Source organism: Oenanthe melanoleuca, chromosome 2 (genome assembly GCF_029582105.1).
Source record: "Oenanthe melanoleuca isolate GR-GAL-2019-014 chromosome 2, OMel1.0, whole genome shotgun sequence".
Lineage (NCBI taxonomy): Eukaryota > Metazoa > Chordata > Aves > Passeriformes > Muscicapidae > Oenanthe > Oenanthe melanoleuca.
This window is the reverse complement of record NC_079335.1, coordinates 72,190,324-72,212,679: the sequence shown is the minus strand read 5'-3', so window position 1 is coordinate 72,212,679 and position 22,356 is coordinate 72,190,324. Positions and strand designations below refer to the sequence as shown.

Here is a 22,356-nt window from a genome sequence, read left to right as displayed (position 1 = left end):
ACTCCCACGATTTTTTATCCATAGATTTTACCAAATGTGTTTATTCCTTGCAGAGCACTTTTATTCTGAAGCAAATAAACAGTGGGTTAGGTGACAAAATAATGTCCTACTCTTTGTTAGGTCTTTCAAACATGTATTTTGTGTTTCATTCAGTTGTTTGTATAATATGGTCTTATATAAAACCTGGTTATTTTACAGGTCACTAATGAAATAGTTAGGCAACTGATGGAGCAGAAAGGACTGTATAACCTGGAAAAACCTGGTGAATTTACCAACATAGTGGACATTCAGTTTTTGGCTGCCATGATCCACCCTGGGGGAGGTCGCAATGATATTCCACAGAGGCTAAAGAGACAATTTTCGGTGTTCAACTGTACTCTGCCTTCTAATTCTTCCATTGACAAAATTTTTGGTAAAGGCAAATTAGCTTTGTATCCATCCCAGTTTTTAAAATAGTAGTTGATTTTCCCTTATCCTTCTATTTAGACACATTATTGTTATAATTGAGGCTTAATTCCCCTCTGATTTGTTTACCAGCACATTTTCCCTCAGTAATCACTCCTTACCTGCCATGTCATCAATCTGTAAGTTTTTCAGGTCCAGTCACATGCCTGAATCTCTTGATATGCTCAGATTTAATAGGAATGACATGAAGGTATTGTTCTAGTGACAGTGCAGGACAGTTGCTCATGTGCCATTGATGCTAAGAACAAGCGACTGAAGACTAGACTTTCACAAAGGATGGCATCACACTGATTTCAGTGGCAGATTAGCTGTTCAAGGCCAGTGGAAGCTATTTTGGGAGTAAAAGAACATTTTAATGTGCAGTTAATTAAAAGCTAAATCACCATTGAGCTGGTGGCAGAATGGTGTTAAAAATGGCTGAATTAAGATTTTAATAAATACTGGAAAGCCATTTCAGCAAATCTGAAAAGATTTTGGGAATTGGAAAAAAAAAAAAAAGAAACAAACTTCAGATAATCATGGCTCTTGGTGTTGCACTAGTGCATCTTTGATTTGGCAATCTTTTTTTCCACAGGTGTAATTGGAGAAGGGCACTACTGTAGCGAGCGGGGATTTTCAGATGATGTGAGGAGAGCAGTAGCCAAATTGGTTCCATTGACACGCAGACTGTGGCAGATTACCAAGCTAAAAATGTTGCCCACACCAGCCAAGTTTCATTATGTCTTTAACCTTCGAGACCTCGCGAGGATTTGGCAAGGAATGCTGAACACAACATCGGAAGTGATCAATGAACCACAGGTAAGTGCAGCACACCAGCGACCTTGTTATAATTAGTGTAGGAAAAAGGATGAAGGTCTATCTCAGCATATGAATATCTCAGCATATGAATTTGTTTTAAAAAAATGCAACTTAGTAGTTTTTCTGAGGCAAAAGTGTTTTAGTCCAGCTTTTATAGTACCAACTGAAATGACAACTTTGTTTCAAAACTATAATAAAACCCACTTCTTTTGTCACAACAGTTTGCTTCTATCTGCTCGTCCTGACAAATGCTAGTTTATTTGAAAGAAGTGAGAAAATAAGTGAGAAGCAATAAACTTACTTTAACCCACTCTAAATGCTCATATACTGATTAATAAATTGAATAGTTCCTCCTCTCCATTATTGTCCTAAGACTTTCAGCCACTACCTAACTTCTGTCTAACAAGTGGTTTCTGGTTTCTGGTTTAAAAGGAAGAAGTAGTAACAAGTATTAGTAATATTTTTTTCCCATAATCCATATTTCTTCCATAAAATATAATTTCTCATCTGATTATTTTAAGGAAAAGTCATTTATAGTTTTAAGCTCTGAAATGTGTAGTGCTGGAAAAGCAATGTTTATGGAAAACATGGAAAATTTGTTAAATATTTGGGTTAACGTACAATATGCATCTGTTTGTTGAATTCTATTGCATCTAAAATTTAAACTTCAAAATGGATTTTAATTTCTGCAGCAAAAATATGGAGGAGCACTTAGATTATTTTATATATATATATATATATATACACACAGATGTACACACACATCAATGTCTTTTGAAGTGTAAAAATAAATTTGTCAAAATACTATTATATAATTTACATATTAGTTCTGAGACTTGACATAGTATGTGTCACTTGCACAAAGTGCTGTAGGCTGAACAAAAGGTCTTCAAGGAGTATCTGGAATTTTTTCTGCTACTATACAATAGTAGAATAGGATCAAAACCAATACTGCTGGTTTTAACAGCCTGACAGATTCTCCTTCTTCATCCAAATTGAGGGACTTGGAAGATGTATTGAATTTGCAGAAGGGATAATATAAACACTTGAACATTTTTCTTTATTGTTATTCTCTAACTACTTTGGCTGTAGCATTGGGAGTAATATCTGTGTTTGGCATGAAATTATTCGTGCCGTGATGCTTATATTTTCAGCCATCATCTACTTAATGAGCAGTTAGAGAAGTGGTTTATCAATACATAAACATGTCAGCTGGTATGGATATGGTTTTAGGGCTCTGGAAATAAAATCTTTATACACCTCACTTTGAAATGCTAGATTAAGACTTCTTACATAGTTAACTGAATATAATATTGAATTGCTATTGGGCAGAATAAGAAGCTCAAGGTATCTCTTCTGAAGAACCCTCGAATATTATTTGTTTTCTAATGTTAGTGCTATTTTTAAAAAAAGAAATAGAGGCAAAGCTTCAAAGTTGGTATGGTTTCTTCGCAAGCCAAATGAGTTCCTCAGTACTACAGAGACATGTCTGGCAAAGAGCAAAAAGACAGTAAAGGAACTGGAGCACCTCTTTTAAGAGGAGAGGCTGATGGAGCTGGGCCTCTCCATCCTCAAAATGAGAAGACTGAGGGGACACCTCATCAATGTCTGCCAGTATCTGAAGGGAGAGCTGAAGGAGGACAGAGCCAGGCTTTGCTCCGTGGTGCCAAACAATGGGACAAGAGGCAGAAACTGATTCACAGGAAGTTCCACCTGAAAATGAGGAAGAACTTCTTTACTGACAGGGTGATGGAGCCCTGGAGCAGATTGCCCAGAGAGGATGAGGAGTCTACCTCACTGGGGATATTCAAGAACCATCTGGATGCAATCCTGTGCCATTTGCTCTAAGATGACCCTGCAAGCAGGGAGTTTGGGCCAGATGACCTGCTACCAACCCTTCCAAACCTGACCCATTCTTCTGTGAAATGCTCTTTTTAAAATTTTTTTCTTTTTTTCGTAATTTTTTTTATTTAGGTGCTGATAAAACTGTGGAAGCATGAATGTAAGTGTGTTATTGCTGATCGTTTCACAACCTCAGAAGATGTTAATTGGTTTCACACAACTGTGGCGAAACTCATTGAGGAGGAATTTGAAGATGCAAAAACTTTGCTGAATCATGAAACAGACACATTCTTTGTTGACTTCTTAAGGGATGCACCTGCAAGAACTGGTAAAGATTGACTATAATAATAATGGAAATTACAAGACTAGGCAAGGGGATATGATAATAACAGACACTAAGAAAAATATGTCGTAAAAATTCATACTAAATTTATGCATCAAAAGTGACTCTTTTGTCCAGTGACTTTGAAGGTAGTCTGTTACCAGGTGTGGCACATTTTTATCTTAATGGGATTTCTAAGTCTATTGATATTCAGCTTGTCTGTATAGAAGAGCCTTACTTTGATTTAAATTGGTGTGGCAGAAAGACAGAACGGTGAAATAGTGAGCATGAGTCTTTATTATTCCAAAATGATGAATGAAGTGTGTTATGAATGACTTGAAATTGTGGGGTTGCAATGTAGGTAACATGTCCTAGAAATCTGATAAAAAAATAAAAATTAGTCTCTTGGCTAATCCAATTCTGTTTAGGAAATAACTGTTACATGATTTTGTAACAAATGACTATTAATTCAAATTTTCCTGAAGGCTAGTTAAACCTCTTTAAAAACCCACATGACCTATAGGAATACCTTTATGCCTTTAAAACTAAAACATTCTAAAACTAAATGACTTGACAATATTTGTTGCAAATATATCAGTTGTTGCAAAAGAACAGAAAATATTTGTTCGCATTTAGGGGAATGTCATTGGATGATTCAATTATCTGTGTTGATAACTGCAGTGATGGAGAGTGGAAGCAATAAGAGACTGGCATGAATGGCCAATTCTATTTGAACCTTTCCTTGAATAATTGAAGTAGACATAAGGCAGTGAAAAAGGAGAATAAAAGATAGGATATATTTCATTGGAAGGAATCAAATAGAAGTAAAAGTAAACTGATGTAAGAAAGAAAATAATTACATCCCTAAATAACTTGTTAAACTTGATCACTGCAAAGAAGACTGAAATGTAAGGCAAATGCATACTGAGAGGATGAAGAGTGATCTTTAAAATTCAAGTCCAAACTAGAAACCATTATGTTGAACTGAAAAATAAATGTAAAATTATAAATGTATTTCCTAAAATTATTTGCCTTCCTGGTAACAGATTAAATGTACCTCTCATGTAATGTGCCTTTTAGCATGGAACTTCATCTAAACACCAAGCAGGAGACTCTCATACAGAAATGCTGTATTTTTCCTCAGTGGATTTGAGGACCTAGCCTAAATCCTGAGCCTTGAGACCCCCCTTTCTGTTTTTTGCTTTAAATGAAAAGAATAACAAGTGTAATTTTGTTTTATTTATCCCTATAATGGCATTTAGTGTTACCCATTATGGTGGAAGTGTAAGAGATGGACTTTGATTTCTGAGATTTTAAATATACAAAAAATGGCATCTGACATTGACTTCAAAGAACCCTATACTCAGATTTGTAATATATTTACTAGCACTACATAATCTTTTTGTCTCTGGGTTGTAAGAGCACATTATGTTCGTCCCTGAGAGAAATACATGATGACTTAAATCTAAGCTTCAAAGGAATTGTTAGTGGTGCTAGGGTTCTCAAGACCCTCCCCCTATTCAAAGGTGTTTCTATCAGTTATTTTTGACATTGTTATTTAGTATTCTTGATTATGAATCTTGAGACTGAACAGACTTTAAAAGAATACATTTTGCTTGCTGCCTCTCTAAATAATGGAAAAGTCTGCCCTTTCTTAGGTTTTGTACTTGATTATACTGTCCTTGGACATTAAGAATAAAACTGTAGGAACAGAATTAAGGTGATATAATTCTTTTAGAAGTTTCAAAACTGTAAAAGTATCACTGCAGTTTAATTCCTTGATGTGTTTCTTATTAGTTTCTTATCACCTGCTAATTTGTTCAAATGTCTTATTCAACTTGTAAGGAATTTATTTCCACCTGGAATACTCCTTTTGTTTAACCAGTGCTTTTAAAGGTTATAGTAAGAAGTCAATTGATTTAATTAGGTCTTAATGTGGAGGAGTGTTCTTATCAAGAAGCCATATGGAGCTAAAAATTCTGAAGGTAAGGTGACTTCAGACAAACAAAAACTGCAATAAAAAGGACAGCTGGAAGGGAAGGGAATTAATAATCTCTATATTTTGAGAGAGTATCTTCTGTGGTGAAATGGGATTTTCCTAAACTATGTTTTTATAAATGTATTTTTGGGTTTTAGTCTTCTTTTTTTTTTCTGTTTTTTGTTTTTCCTTTGAAACTGCATGACTTTTAGATTGGTGCAGTGGAAAGGAAATGGAGAAAAAAATTGAAACAGGAAAAGAGTTACAGACACTATTCTAAATACAGTAGAGTTTGATTGGAGGTTGGAGTTTTTTCCCCCACCCTTCTGTCACTTACCTTCACATTGGCTTCTGTGTTTTACTAAGCCTTAGGGAAATATTTATTTTACTGGGATGACTTCTTTCATTGATTTTAATTCTACCAATTAGAGATAATGTTCTGAATTATATATTTCTTCAGCAAGTTGGAAGAGGCTTAGCAAAACTGATTGATCTAGGAAAACTGGAAAAATGCATCCTGTAACATATATAGATCATGAAATCCTGAAACTATTTGAGCTAAACGTATGTAAATAAGAGCAAAATTGTACTAGTATTGCACTAGTATTATTTTTAAGGAAATCCAAACCACCAACCAAAATCCCCCTGATGTCTGCCTGTTGGCACTGTTTCAATGAGATTTGTCAGATATTTATTAATGAAGTATGATCTGGATGAGAAGTGAGACAGATTGAAAATTGGCTGAATGGTTGAGCCCAGACAGTGTGATCAGTGGCTCAAAGCCTAGTTGGAGAGAGGTAACTAATGGCGTATGCCAGGGGTCAACACAGGGTCCAGTCATCTTCATTGTTGTCATTAGTGTCTGGGTGATGGGGCAGAGTGCACCCTCAAGCCAGTTCCAAGATGGCACAAAACTAGGAGGAGTGGTTGATATCTCAGAGACTGTGCTGCCTCCCAGGTGGACCCTAGCAAGAACTCCTTGTGGTTCAACAAAGGGAAGTGAAAAGTCCTGGTCCCGGGAAGGAAAGGTCCCATGGTCCTTTCACTTTTTTCAGCACTAGTAGGGCCACACCTGGAGTGTGTCCAGATCTGGGCTCCCTAATACAAAAAAGACATAAATATATACTGGATAAAATCTATTGAAGAACTTGAACATCAGTATTTTATTTCTTTTTCTGTGACAGTCTGGTACAGATTGTCCATAGATGTTGTGGAATCTGTGTCCTTGGAGGTATTCATAAGCCACCTGAGCATGGTCTTGGGGAACCAGCTCCAGGTGGCCCATCTTGAGCAAGGGATTGGACCAGATGACCTTCAGAGGTCCCTGCTGATCTCAACTTTTCTGTAATTTTATTTACTGTAAGAATTTTTATGAATGAAGGCATGTACCTTTCAGCACAATTAAGATTATCAATGGCAAGATGAGGCAGCAGCACAGTTACCTCCTTTCTCTGAGAGTTGACCTGTGCCTTTCAGATCACCTAAGAAAACAAATGTATGCTAATTCACAGTGAACATATTTTTTCTTGTGGCAGTTATTAATGTCAAGAGTATTTTTTTTCTGGCGCAATTATTTAATCAATTTACACTGTTTTTCTTTTACAAGAAAAGATTATTTGTAAATTTTAATTCATTCTCTGGTGCTACTTCTTTTTCTAGCACCTAAACAAGTATAATTTTTTATCACTCAGGTTTTGGAGGTAGGGAAAGAAGGCTATTTAGTTTTTTTTCTCATTTTGTCTTTAAAAATTAATTAGCTGAAATTACCATTTCTTGCAGGCAGGGTGCACTCAGCACTATCACATGTACATTTAATATATAATATTATGTATAATAAACTTGTTTCTGGGTGATGAAACTTCTAGTTATCTTTGCTTACTTATCCCCTCATTGAACCTTTGTCAATTATTTAAACTGCTAATGTTTTATTACTTGCTTTTTGTCCTAGATGAAAAACCAGAAGAAGCTAATTTAGATATTCCCAAAATCTATGAACCAATCTCCTCATTTCATCAGCTACGGAATTGTTTAAATAAGTTTTTACAAACATACAATGAGAATATTCGTGGTACTGGAATGGACATGGTTTTCTTTGAGGATGCTATGATTCATTTAGTCAAGGTACAGTCTTGCTGGATTGCCATTTGTTGTTGTTCACTTGCCCACATCTCCTTTGAGTAGAGGTAAATTACTTCTGAAACTGCAGCAACTAATTTATTGCTAACAAATATTTGATCTGTCACTCTGTGACTAGGTATTAAAACATATTTAAAACTTTTCAGAAAATGCACCGTATGGAACTATTCTTTTATACCTATCTTTTATATTTAGTGGGATCATAGTACTAGCTATTCTAATTCTATTTCCTTCCTTCTTAATTCTTCTGGGAGCCTTTTCTGTCTTTGGAATGAGTCAAATGAAATTCAGGTTAAGATATAATTGGTTGCTTTTGAAGGAGTACGCACAGCAGAGAAAGAATTAATGTAGTCCAAAATACTTTTGTAGACCCACAGTATGCTCACTACTTTTAAAGTTCTTTTGAATATGTATTGAAACTGACCATAACTTTTAGAACAGCACAGTTTGATATGATTGTTCACACAGAATAGGCCTCATATAAAGGAGAACCTTTATAATTTTTTTTTCTACATTAGAGCCCCTATTGTCTCAGTTGAATACTGAGATTTTCAGTATTTCTTATAATAAATTATTAGGCACTTGAATATTTTATTGCCTAATTCCCCAAAATATAATATTAAATATCAAATCAATTTAGATTTAATTATAGTTGACAAACACATTGCATCTGCTGTTTTCAAAATTTTGGGTGAAGTCATGTTATTTCACAAAATTAGTCTCTTTCTAAGGTTCACTGCAAAATCAGTTATGTTCTGCTATGGATTTCTTTAGGACAATTATGAATGATCATCGCACTTACCAATAAGTTTCTCATTTATTCCTAGAAAAAAAAACTGTATAAGTTTAGGATGTAGTAAATTTAAATTTTTTCACTGAACAGCCACCTTTCATCAGGAATATATTCTTTGGGTAGCTAGATGGTAAATACTCAAATACTTGTAATATTTGGTTGTTCTTTGTTTGGATAAAATTAATAGGTAGTGTTTCTATGATTCTAAATTCTTGAAAACAGGAACAACTCTGTAGACCTGACACAGCTTCTAAGAGAAATTGAGATACACACAGTTGAGGCAATGACTAATCTGAGCTGACATAATGTGACTTGAATGAGTTAAAGCTGAGGGATATCTTAAACAGAGACCAAGGTTTCCAATTAACAGCTTGTGTGCCTCTGCTTGGAAGAGATCTAATAGCCATCATTGAAATGATCAGTGATATTGCAGGAGTGTTGGGCAAATTAATTTTTCTTTCTCTGGTTAAATAATAAAGAAGCTTAGAGTAAGTCTTCATACTTGATTTGATCTTTCTTATGAAACATTAACCTATGGAAAATAACAAATACATTACGCTCAATACGTAAAATAAATAAAATTAGAGGAAATTGGCATGCTTATTTTTAACTCAGAGGAAGGATAAGTAAATAAGTATCCCAGGTTGCTTACTGACACGATGGAATTCTTGAGTCATCAAAGAACTGTTCAAGATAATAAAGAGAACAGAAGCCAATCCATGCATCATTGCTTGTCCAGAGGAAACCAGCTGCTAACCAGCTGGCTGGTATTATTGTGTCTTTGAGAGGGAATTGGCTCTGTGCTGCTCTGGATAGGAATGCAGGCTCTCCTGGGTACTGTGAGGGTCTGTCCACTTGCAGCTGATGGTCTCTGAAGAAGTTTGTCTCCTGTACTTAAAGACATGTTTTCTCAGCATCAGGTAGCATCTACCTGCACCCATGTTTCATAGCATTGTTTTTTGGCTGTGGGCAATGAGACAAGTGCTGTATGCAGTTCACAGTTACTGCTGAAATTTTTTTTTGTCTGAATTCTAAAGGGTCTGTTTGTTTACATTGCACAGTCCTGAATTGAAGAGAAATATGGAGCAGTAGAAAGCTACAGCCTTTTGATTTAAAAAATAAATAATGAACTGGGAAAGAAATGTAGATCTAATTGGGACATGTTTCACTGTGATCAAATATTCATACTTAATACTGTGCATTTCTACCATCGAGTAAACAGAAGTGTAACAACTTTCATTATTAAGGCAGTATTATTTCCTGCTGCAGAGAATGCTAAAGACTCTCTCCCGAATTTAACATGCCTGGGACATCCTGACTTTTGGGTCACAATGAAAGACCTGGTGAGATGAGTCTTACTGAAGTTATCCAGAGGTCATGGTACTTGGGAAATTATTATTTCCTTCCCAATTTTGATAATCCCTCATGCTGTGATAGCACATCACTAAGAAATCACAGCCGAGGTTTACTTGTACTTTGTGGGAATGTAATTCCACTGATGACTGAACATACACAGTGATGGAATCAAATGGTTGCTATACTATTTGACAGGTCAAGAGTAAATACTGCAAGTACAAATGTCCACAGAATATATTAATAGTAATATAGAATCCCTTAATTAAACCTTAAAATTTTCATTTGTTCTTCCTTTCTAATATAACTTCATTAATGCAGCAGCACAGAATTTTTGGATGTGTTGCTTTTACACATTATAGCAATAAATGACTGGTGTATTACACAGATTTCTCGTGTGATTCGCACTCCTCGTGGAAATGCTCTCTTAGTTGGAGTTGGTGGCTCAGGAAAGCAGAGCTTGACAAGACTGGCATCCTTCATAGCTGGCTATGACACATTCCAGATAATGCTGACAAGGTGAGCGTTACCTGAAATTAAACTAAATAAGTATTTTGTGTTTTATCTCTTCCTATAAATAAAACAGGCTCACATTCTCTGCTTAATGTAGTCTGATCACCATCACATAGAGTGAAAGGACATGAAAACCCTTTGAAACTTACTAGATTTTCTTGATTTTCTGCAATAATTGTGAATTTTTACTGTCTTTGGAGTAGGAAATTATTTTCTGTCTTTCACAGAATGAGAAAGAATATTGGCAATGTCAATATCTTTGAGTCTTTACACAGTACATTAAATGGTACTGAAAATATTTTTAGGTGGTTTTCTATCCACAAGGCCTTTTTGAATTCATGTTGTAATATTTGCAATGCTGTCATCTGAGGAGATTGAATCTTTATCCCTGCCCTCTAATTTGGTAGATCTTATGTATATATTAGTATTTTAACAACCTTTTCCAAGTACATTTTTGCCTTATTTTGTATTGTTCAACCCAATGTGGTTCTTTTGAAATAACTCACAAAGGATAAAAAATAAATTATAAATTCTTCTCTGAATGCTTCAGAATGAATACAGCCCCAACTGTCTATAGGACAGGTTAATTTTGGCACTCAAATAAGATGTCATTTTAAAGAAGTGAAATTATTTAAATCTTTTGCAGTTTTGTTGGCTGCAGAAGAAATTGTAGATTCACATGTGGGAATGTCTCTTGGTGCGGGGTCTCATCAGAGGATCTATCTGAAATAAGCGTCTTTTTGCCTTAAGTTCAAAGACATTGTTTCTAACTTAAATTTGCTTGTTTTTTTTTTTTCTTAAAGACAAGAGTAGTTGTTCAACTGACTTTTTATTTTTTTTTTTTTTTTTTTTTTGTAGATCATACAACACTTCAAATTTGATGGAAGATCTGAAACTCTTATACAGAAGAGCAGGACTGCAAGGCAAAGGCACTTGTTTTATTTTTACAGACAATGAGATCAAAGATGAGTCTTTCTTGGAATACTTGAACAATGTTTTGTCATCTGGAGAAGTAAGATGCCTCCTCATGATCCATTTTCTGCGTATTAAAATTTATAGTTCTGAAGTAAAATAGCAGAATTTATTTGAATATTTTGTTATAAGTCACAGGGTAAACTTTCAAAAACTAGAGCTCAAGTGCTTTTTGCCATTAGAGTATTATTAAAAATGAATGTAGTCCAAAAAATCTACAAAATCCTGGGTTAGAGTGAGAGAAGCCGTCTCAAGGGACATGAGAACAGCTTTTAAAGAGATAAAATTGAGACTTGGGAAATATTACTGTTTTATATTGATGAAATATTGATGTTTTATAAAATTGTCAGTTGAATTAACTATTAGTGTACGGTTAGTTTTTGTATGGTAAATTTATGTCCAGAATGGATGGGATGGATTTAATTGATTTTTATTTACTTATTTATTATTTCAGGATTATGTTTCAGAGTAATTGCTACTAGTTGTTGGAATATAAAGAGAAGGAATCAAGGCCATTGGAGAGTGGGGTGTAAATTTTTACAGCAAGTTAGATTTCAATCTATTTAATGGAATCACTTCATTAAAACTTCTTGTTTAAAGGAGTTGATGAGTGCTAACAACTTCAGTGTCTGAGATGTATATCCCTTCCTACAATGCTGTGCATTAAAAAAACCTTGTGCTGTATCTATTTTTGATCATCTCAAAATCATGAAAAATCTTTCCTCTTCCCAAAGGTGTCAAACTTATTTGCACGTGATGAAGTAGATGACATCATTAGTGACCTCATTCCCTCCTTCAAAAAGGAGCATCCACGAAGACCTCCAACCAGTGAAGCTCTTTATGACTATTTCATGACCAGAGTCCGCCAGAACCTTCACGTAGTTCTTTGCTTTTCACCAGTAGGTGAGAAATTCCGAAACAGGGCCCTGAAGTTCCCTGCTCTCATTTCTGGGTGCACTATAGATTGGTTCAGCCGATGGCCCAAGGATGCTCTGGTGGCAGGTACGTGTAGGTTTTATCTTTGCAGACACATAATATTTTGACCATGTAGCTGTTCCTATTGTGTTTAGCCAGAAGAAACTTAATTGAATCTAAAATTTGATGTAGATATTTTCTCCTTTAGAGTCTGTAATATTAAGTTGTTGAAATATTTCTAACAGAGGAATGGTTTTGAACACAGTTTGAAGAAAACTTCCCTGTGAAGATGCCTTAAAAGCATTTGTAAAAAGACAAAGATGCTACTAAAGAAAGAGATTATTTGTGAATGTGTCTGAGATAGGGCATACAGAGGAAGGCTGTGATTACCCAGTCCCTGGTAGGTAGCAGCTAGGTTCACAGTGAAAAACCAGTTGCATACCTTGGAGATGAAAGAATGCCAGACCCTTGGCTATACTTTTTACTGAAAAGTGTGGAATAATATTATATTATAATAATATACTCTTCTGATGGTGAAAAGTAAAGAATACTGGGTTTTCAGAAGCTGGGTGAAAGCCAAGATAATACATGCTGACTTGTTTTATAGTGACTTGTTTATAAGCTAAGGTGTTTTCATAAATATTTACTTACATTTAGGCTTTCTTTCTTTCCTAAGTATCTGAACACTTCCTGTCTTCATTTGATATGGACTGCACTGCTGAAACAAAGAGGGAAATTGTGCAGTGTATGGGCTCATTCCAGGATGGAGTGGCAGAAAAATGTTCTGATTACTTTCAAAGATACAGACGTTCTACACATGTGACTCCCAAATCCTACCTGACCTTTATTCAGGGATATAAAACCACGTACAAAGAAAAGCATGCTGAAGTGCAAACATTATCAAACAGGTAAACTTCTCAGGTTACTTCTGTTTTTCTGTAGTTTTCTTCCACAGGTAGGTATATTCTGATACGCTTCATTTCAACGCATAGCTTGTCTTCTTGTGCAGCAAAAAAAGGTAATTTTAATTCCTAGAATTATGTGAAGGTGTAGCTTATTCTAATGTTGCAGTTGCTCTTGTAACTATATATATTTGGGGAGGGAAGAGTAGTGGTGCATGGAAAATAGAGGTAGAGGGTAAATGAGGGAAACATATATGGTACCCATTTGTTTTTAAAGTTAAAGACATCTACATGTAATTTCATGATATATTGATAATAGCATTTAATTTGCCAGGCAGCAACTTTTGTTTCTTGCTGAACACTTGTAACCTCCTGTTATGATCATGAAAGGAATATCCTTAGTGGTTTTGTGAACACAGAGCCTCACTTAGACTCCTGAGCTTTTTACTTGTAGATTATTAAAGTTGTTTTGATATACTTATTCCTATTTTTTCAGGTCCTTTATTAAACTACAGTATTATTTGTAGCTATATCTGCATGTTAGGAACACCAAACTATAATGTAAAATTAGCATTTAGTGTATCAGATGGTATCGCCCTTAAAAAAACCTGCCCTCTCAGCTTGGAAAGATTGTCAAAAAGAGCTGGAAACCTTAAAGAAAGGCTTAAACTCTTTTATTTCACTTTGAAAGATTCTTTGTCTTCAAAGTCAAATTGAGTTTGAAACCTGTAGTTACGTTGGGGTGAAGGCTTGTAAAACAGAAGGTTGTTGCCCTGTTTTCTATCCTCACATTTACCAAGCTAGTTCATTAAGTCCAATTTCTTCCTCATAAACTTAGTTGGACTGTCCGAATTGCTTTGTTGGGGGTTACACTTTGTCTGTTCTCCTACATTTGTTCAGCTGTCCAAGTATTGCACAGGCTTTGCAATAGCAGCCTCTGTAGAGGCCCTTTAAACTTGTCTGAAAAGTCCCAAGAGAAGAATTTTTGATAGAAAAAAAGCACCGTTGAAGGGGCATTTTAGTGCTAAATCAGAGAAGTCTTATTCTGAATACTATTTTTCTTTTACTCTCTTTTGTTTGGTCTTGATTTCTTTTCAGTATCCACTTCAAATAAGAAATATTGATTTGCTATAATTTTCAGAACTTTGGTAATCAGAAAATGCTCTCTGCTGTACAGAATTCAGTTCTTTGAGTATTGGCTCAAGACAGTGACATTTAAACAACCAACGTGTAGGATTTTTAAGCAATGAAAAGGACATACTGTTTGATTAGAAATGGATTAAAAATTTCAAGTTGCAAACCTTACTAATGTAATTTATTGTCCACTTTATTGATTCTGAAGATATCAGAAAGGAGAAAGTCCTTTTCCAAGTTTTATTTTTTGGTGTAAAAATATTTTGCAATTGTTCATTTTAATTGGTGTGATTCATTCTGTAGATGGAGAGTGTAAATTGCATAGTGAATGAAATGCTTTTTATTTTGCTTTTTTACTTCAGAATAAATACTGGTCTGGAAAAATTGAAAGAGGCCTCTGACTCAGTGGCTGCTCTAAGCAGAGAACTGGAGGTAAAAGAAAAGGAACTTCAAATTGCCAATGAAAAAGCTGACATGGTATGTACAACCTTCAAGGTGTTTTGCTGTTTGATTTTTTTCTCCTCTTATTCTTTTTATTTTGAAAATATTAATCAGTTAAAGTGAAGTTGAGTGTTGGAAAGAAAAGATCTTGCAGAAAATAATATTTTTTGAGTTTTCTGGAATTGGACAGATATGATTTTACAACAAAATTTCTTTTAATTATGGCATGTGGGTTTTCTCACATTCTAGGTATTGAAAGAAGTTACTGTAAAAGCACAGGCTGCTGAGAATGTGAAGGGTGATGTTCAGAAAGTGAAAGACAAAGCCCAGGCTATTGTAGACAGTATCACAGTTGACAAAGCCATTGCTGAAGAGAAGTTGGAAGCTGCCAAGCCTGCTTTGGAAGAGGCAGAAGCAGCCCTACAGGTTAGTACTTGGGCCGTCTATAACATTACCACTAAGAAGGTGAATATCTTGAAATACTAAGTTGCAGGTGCATTGCATAACTCTTCATTTGTAAAAAATAAATATATGGATTTTGAGGCTTTTTAGGTTCAGTTCTGTTTTTCTTTTTTTGTGTGAATACCAACCCCCAAATAGTCAATTTTCAGAAAAGGACTAGATTTAACTTTCTTTGAAACTGTAATTGATAGAGCATGTGCTGGAGGTTGATGTTAGACTAGTAACTGAATATTGATACTATCATTAAACAGCTTGTGTGCAACGAGTGAAGTGCTGTCTATGTAAAATCAATTGTAATTCCATACAAATACAAACCTTTTATTTTAAGTTTTCACAAAGAAATTATATTTTTAGTAAGTGTTCTGTTCCACTATTTTCTGTTTTCTTTAAAAAAAAATATTTCATTATGAGTTGTGGCATTACCAAAACTTCATTTCCTTCACTGTATGCCCATATATCTAAGATTAAAAAAGATTAATTTTAGTTAACCTTGCAGAATATTTATCTTTATGTCTGCTCACTTGACTTTATAGGAGGATGTGCCTCAAGACATTTTGCTGTGAGCAGTAATAGTGAAATCTGAAATATACCTGCTAGATGCTAGCAGGGAGTTCACATCTCAAGAAACAGAAAAGTATGAAGAAAAAACCTGAAGGATAGACAAGCCTCAAAGGGTTTTATGTAGATTTACTGAGAATTATACCTTTCAATTTGAGAGGCTGCCAGCAGTTGCGATGGTTTAAGACGGATTTGAAGTAATGGCATGATTAGCTTTGAAATCTAGTGTAGAAAAATTTTTATGGATCTTCTGAATTTAAGACTTCAATTTGAGTGAGAGATGTTTAACAGTCTCTGACCACCATGATGCTTAAAGGACAGAGTGCAAAAGTCTGAATGAAGGTTGATGACCTGACAGTTGGGAAGAGTGAAATAAGGGAGAAGGTTTGTATTATAATACCCTGATATATAGCCACAGAAAAAAGGTTACAGAACTAGCAACAGCAAAACAACAAACCCTGTATTGGGAAGCCTTCTGACAAGTGAGAAAGTAAGCAATGTTAATTACTCAGCATCTGCAGTTTAAAGAGGGCAGCATATCCTGCATCTGGACTTGTATCTTATTAAAGCTTACATTCTACTTTTGACTAAAAGAGCTGAAACAAAACACTACTGCTCTTCTTGAAATGTAAGGTGCTAATAAAAATAAAGCCTGATTTCAAGAAAAGACAATGCTGGCATTATTGTAAAACTTCTCAGTGGGAAAATGTATTTGGGCTTAGTCTTGAAATTCTTGAGTTTTCTATAATAAACTGCTTTGCCTATGTCTAAAGGGGAAAGGCAGATATCATAAAAACAGACCTAGTAGAATGTGTATATGTGTTCTCAGCATTCATTCATTCACCCCCTTAAGCAAGAATCATCTCTGTATGGGTATGCATCTTTAAAAAAAATGGATCTCATAATCATTACAGATTTCAAATTTGAGCTAGGGATTCCTATAGTAGAATTCTGCTTGCAGGGTCGATAAATGTCTATTAAAATATTTGATAAATAGAAAGGTATTACCCAGATAAAAAAAAAGTGATTAGTTATTTCACTCAATTTTTAACATCTTTTAAGAATGATAAATGCTACATTAAGAGAAAAGTAGGTACACAATATTTATAAATATTTCTAAATATATAATGAGATTAGTTTTTTAAAGTTTGAGTAAGAATTATCAAAGTTCAGTAAAACTTTGTTGCACTTTACCCTGTAATAAAAATAGAACATTAAATACACAACTATAGACAATTAAATAAACAAATAATGTTTTAATGTAACAATTTTGCCACAATTTATATGTTAGCAAAAAAAGGCTGAGCTGAATTTCCTGATGGTCACTAAGAAACACTGGGTATAGTTTTCACACAGATATCTGGAAAAACCCTGGTGAATTATTTGGTGCACACTGAACCCAACAAGCAGCAAAATACTGAAGGGAAAAAATATCTGGCAGAGGGAAGATGATCTGTATAGTCTGCAGTACTCTGAAGTCCCTTTATTGAAGTATAGACACAAGTAATTAAAATCTGCCTTCATGAGCTCCCAATGAGGCAGGTGCTAGGCTAGAAGCAAGGTGTTATAACACTCACAGTAATCTGTTGCTTACTGTTTGGGCTGTCGTGTACTTGGACTGATTAAATTGCCTGTGAATGGGCAAAGCTTCTGCTCAGGGTTGTGTGTGTTGTAGGAGCAGGTCTGTCTGTCAGCAGTTCCCATTGTTTCAGTGGTTTTGCTGCTCTATATGTGGTGCAGTAAGCACTACTGCTCAAATCAGTTCTTCTCTAAGGAGACATCTTCAGCAGACTTTTCTGATAAGTCTTTTCTGATTCATGATGTAGAGTATTGAGTTACAGTGTTAGACTTCTATCCTAGGCTTATTTAGCCTTACTTGATAGAGTCTAAGTTTTCATAACTTATTATAATTTATTTTTCTCGCAGGCCTGCTCCTATGCCAGGAATATTCCTGGTAAGATGTATTAGAAGGTGCATACATATACATATACATATACATATACATATACATATACATATACATATACATATACATATACATATACATATACATATACCAGGCCTTCTCACTAGTTTCCTTAGTTTACCTTCATTTGATGGATGTCAACAAAAAGTATTTCCTTTGTAGACTCAATTTCTGGTCAATACGTTCACATTTAAAAAAACAAGTAAAATTTCAAGATATTTCTGGTTTGCTCTTTTTTATTGTCAAAATATTTTTTCTGCCATTGGTTAATACCGTTGGTGAGCTTATGCTCCATGTTTGATTACCTAAACAGTAGCAGTAATTGCTTTTCCCTTTGTTTTAAATTCCTAGACAATAAAGCCTAAAGATATTGCCACAGTCCGCACGCTGGGTCGGCCTCCTCACCTCATCATGCGCATCATGGACTGTGTGCTGCTTCTCTTCCAGCGTAAAGTCAACCACGTGAAAATTGACCCAGAAAAACGCTGCACCGTCCCATCCTGGCAAGAATCTCTGAAGCTGATGACAGCAGGGAACTTCTTACAGAGCCTACAGGTGCTTGTGCCACCTTTATTTATTTCTTTCAATAATGCAAGAAAATAAGGGACAGTGTTTTCTCTGGTGTTCATAGGAGAACAAATGTGCAAGGGGAATTACACAATAGATCTGAAATATCAAGGGCTTAAGAATAAATATGCCAGAATGAAATAAGCTTTAATCCTTCTTGCAAAGTCATATTATAAATCAATGATAATTTTTCCTGAGCAAGGCAATGAAATTGTTTTAGGTGACAAATGACTCAAAGCTTTAAGCATTTGGTTTGGATAGCCATTACTTATCTGTTTCATTAAAGCTGATAAAAACCGTCTATTTTTCTGGTATTTAACTTTTCATTAATTTTCAAAATTTCAACTTGTGCACTGGCCTGGAAAAGCATAGATGGTTATTAGGATGAATACAACAGGACTTATTAAAAAGTCCTTTAAAAAGTCTATGTGGGGTTTTTTGGGTTCACAGCATTTGTCTGGGGAAATGGAAAGACTAACTGGTAAACAAATCCCTTTTCATAACTAAAACTAATAATATTATTATTTACCTAGTTGGAATAAATGGTATGTTTTCCTGCTCCACTGAGTGTTATCATCTGCATCTTGAGTTTTTTTAATTTGTCACTGGTCTAGTAGGAGGCTTTACCAGCTTTGTATGGTTGGTAGTGGCAAGGATATATTTATGTAGTATTCACATTCCATCTACTTGTAAAGGTTTTTAACTTTCTAAAGGACTTCAACATGTCATTTTGCTTGTGTTTAATTAAACCTGTGCATCCTTCAGGGAACAGCTATTTTTCAAGTTTTTCTGAGATAGGTTTTCATTATACTTTGCAAATAAATTTGAGGGAGAAAATTTAGAGATTTTCAGGAGGAAAGGGGAAAAATATACTTTTTTGAGAAAAGAATAAAAATAAATTCTTTAAAAATTAAATACATTCCACTAATTAGACAAGGTAATTTAATGATAAGATGGCTGACTTGCCCTTTGAAATTACTGTCTTGTAAAATGTATGTTTTTGAACCAGACTTTAGACCTTCATTTTCTTTTTGAAGATTGTTAAAACTTATTCTGTCTTAAGCAAAATGAAATTTCAAGCAGGACCTGTGAAACTTTGAAACAATGATTAATTGTGTAACAGTAATAGTGAGTGTGAGAAAGCAAAGGTCATAAATGAAGGCAAATTTTTTTCCATTTTGTAAGTAAGTATAACAGTGGAATGACTTTCTAAAAGTCTCAAAGATGCGTGACAAATAACATCATGTTAGTTGTTTGTAAATAATACTTATGATCTTTGCAGTGTTCTATGTGTTCTGAAATACATGTATATATAATTTACACTTACTACATATGTTTTATATCTTGCACTTTTAAAATTTTGTTTTCAGCAATTTCAGAAAGACACAATTAATGAAGAAGTGGTAGAACTTTTGAGCCCGTATTTTGAAATGGTGGACTACAACATTGAGACAGCTAAGAGAGTATGTGGGAATGTTGCTGGCCTTTGCTCATGGACCAAAGCTATGGCAGTATTTTTTTCCATCAACAAAGAAGTATTACCTTTAAAGGTACATCTGTTAGTCAGTCTAAGACACCCTTTGTGCCTTCTCATCCTCAACTGTTTGCTCTTGAGGATTTAATCTGTGGTGAATTTTACCTGCCTAATTTGAACTGATGTTTCCCTCTCCAGAAATTTATTATCTTAAACAGTTCAATTCTACAATAAAATATGTTTCAAATGTATTTCCACTTGAAAGTTGTCAAAATTATGAAAGAGATGATGTGGTTTTATGCTTCTGAAACCTTACTGAATGGGGCTAAAGCATCTGTCGTCTAATTCAATACACTGCTGGATTGCTCTACATTAATTTTGAATTCAGTAGAAAAAAGCCTTGAGATTGGGTTCTTTTAATGTTCCAGGTCTCAATTAATAAGAAGATTGTACAGAGACTCTTCATCATTGTTATATAGAGGAAAAAACCAGGTCTAAGTAGTTAGAATGAATGTCCGGAGAACATGGTCAAGCACATTTAACAAAGAATGTTATAATAGGAATGACTGAGGGGAGCAAGATTTGTGTTTCCACGTAGCATACTTGTTGATATTTGGTTTGGAGAAATCAAGTAGATTTCTAGAGGCATCATTCTCTTCTGCAAGGCATGTCAGACTAATTTATGTGTCACATGAAGAATGACTGGCATTCCCAGAAGTATTTTTAATTATTTTTTTCTAATTGACATTAAACCCACTGCTCAAGTGCAGCTATCTGAAATAAGAATTTAGTTTGTTGTAAAATTCAAACAAGAAGTTTTGCTGAGCAATAAAATCTCTACTGAAGAGCTTGATTTGGAAATGTAATACAAGAAAAATTTTTGAAATATAGCAAATGCTTTGAAATTATCAGTGTATGAATACGCTTTTATGTTTTTGTGGTCTGTAGGCTAATTTAGCAATTCAGGAGAAACGCCTAACCAGTGCCATGCTGGATCTGCAGAAAGCTCAAGAAGAACTGGGAGCCAAGCAAGAAGAACTAGATATTGTGCAGGCAGAGTATGAAAATGCAATGAGAGAAAAACAGGTGAACTGCCCTTCACAGAAAAGAAATTTCTACCCTTGCTTTAAGAAACACTTAATGTGTTCTTTCAATTTCACCATTATTCCTTGAATAGGATGTTGATGTATTGCAGATAAGAGAGAGACAGTGTTTGAATACTGCGTCTTTGCTTTCTACCTCTCTCCTTTGCTTCTGATCCTCTCCCCTCTTCCTTCCCACCCCCTCAAAAACTATTTTATTCGTATTCTTTAAACAGTGCCTACTACTGTAACTTCAAGTTTCATGTATGCTATATATGTATAATGTATTTGAAATTCTCAGTAAATTCCCCAGAATTAGTATCAATAATTTTACATACCATTCAACAACTGCACCAAAATAAAAGTTAAGGACAGAGATATTAAAAAGAAATATTGAATTGTGTTTCTAGGAGATATTGATAGTTTGTCCTGGTACATTTTTTCCATCTCACTTTCCATCCTCTGCATGGTGATAGAGATTTTTGAGAATATATTTCTAACCTATTGTTTTTCTACTGGTTCAATGAGAAGTAGAGATTTTTCTGGCTTATCAGATATATGACTGTAAACAATTTTTGTTGGTGCATGGTTTTCTCTAGACTTTGCTGGAAGATGCTGAGCGCTGCCGACATAAAATGCAAACTGCCTCGAGTCTTATAAGTGGTTTAGCAGGTGAAAAAGAGAGGTGGACAGAACAGAGTAAAGAATTTGCCATGCGAACCAAGAGGTTAGTTGGTAAGTTTTTATCCAAACCTTTGAACTTGGAAGCAAGTTGTTTGAGTTGTAATGGGTAGTGGAACTGAAAACTTTTGAAATATCAAACTTTTCCTTTGTATCTTAGATCCCTGTCTCAAAAAATGAGGGTAATTGTTTTAATCCCCTTGCTAAAGCCTTGTTAGATGAAAAATAAATGTAAGCCTAAAGTTGATATTTAAAAAGAAAATATAATGGAAGCTGTGAATGTGGTGGCACATATTTGGGACACTAAATAATTTTAACTTGACTGATGTTTGTAGGTAATACTCCAAGGAGAGTGATATGTTAGCGAGCGCCAATAGAACGTGTATAACTGAGAATATATTTAGAGGCCGGGAAGACTGATACTCAGGCACTGACATTTATATATAGAAATCAATATTTTTAACTGCAGTTACTAATGTTCATAAAAATTTGCTTCTTAGACGGTCATTATTATTTTTTAAATTTGCACTTGTAAACTAAGGTACTTTGTAATAAATAATTGGTTCATTAGTTAGATCAATAAATGAAATTTATCTCATCATTTACTGTGGGCTGAAGTTTCTTCTCTGCCTTTTACCTTGAAAGGCTGCAGAAAGCAGCCTTGTTGGATAGGTTGTATTATAGCAACTAGATTGTATTTTATTTGCTAGTATAAAATATACATATTTATTTTATAGATAACTTGAAAACGTCCAAAAAGTATTAGGGCTCAGTATAAAAGTATGTTATCTTCTCCAGTCTAAATCTTGCATTCTTATTTCAGAGGTACTAAGCCTGTCAAACTACGATGTAATGAAATTTAGGGGGGAAAATTTTGAAACTGAAGAGAAGATTAAAAGTTGTCACACTTAGTAGGTGCATAATGATGTCTGTGACCATTTTTATTGCCAGTACTCATCATTGTAATTGATTTAGAATAATTTAATTAAATTAGTGTTTTTA

General features: G+C 34.6%; 1 protein-coding gene across 1 annotated transcript in view; it reads left to right on the top strand.

The window, feature by feature from the left end:
- Nucleotides 1–22,356, top strand: part of DNAH5 (dynein axonemal heavy chain 5) — a 114,663-nt gene that overhangs the window by 68,031 nt on the left and 24,276 nt on the right. The window contains 14 exon segments of the mRNA XM_056484091.1: nt 199–412; nt 1,040–1,263; nt 3,238–3,433; nt 7,354–7,526; nt 10,076–10,206; nt 11,059–11,212; nt 11,907–12,174; nt 12,764–12,995; nt 14,486–14,600; nt 14,814–14,990; nt 17,902–18,105; nt 19,488–19,667; nt 20,540–20,677; nt 21,273–21,408. Coding sequence (XP_056340066.1) covers nt 199–412; nt 1,040–1,263; nt 3,238–3,433; nt 7,354–7,526; nt 10,076–10,206; nt 11,059–11,212; nt 11,907–12,174; nt 12,764–12,995; nt 14,486–14,600; nt 14,814–14,990; nt 17,902–18,105; nt 19,488–19,667; nt 20,540–20,677; nt 21,273–21,408 — 2,542 coding nt within the window.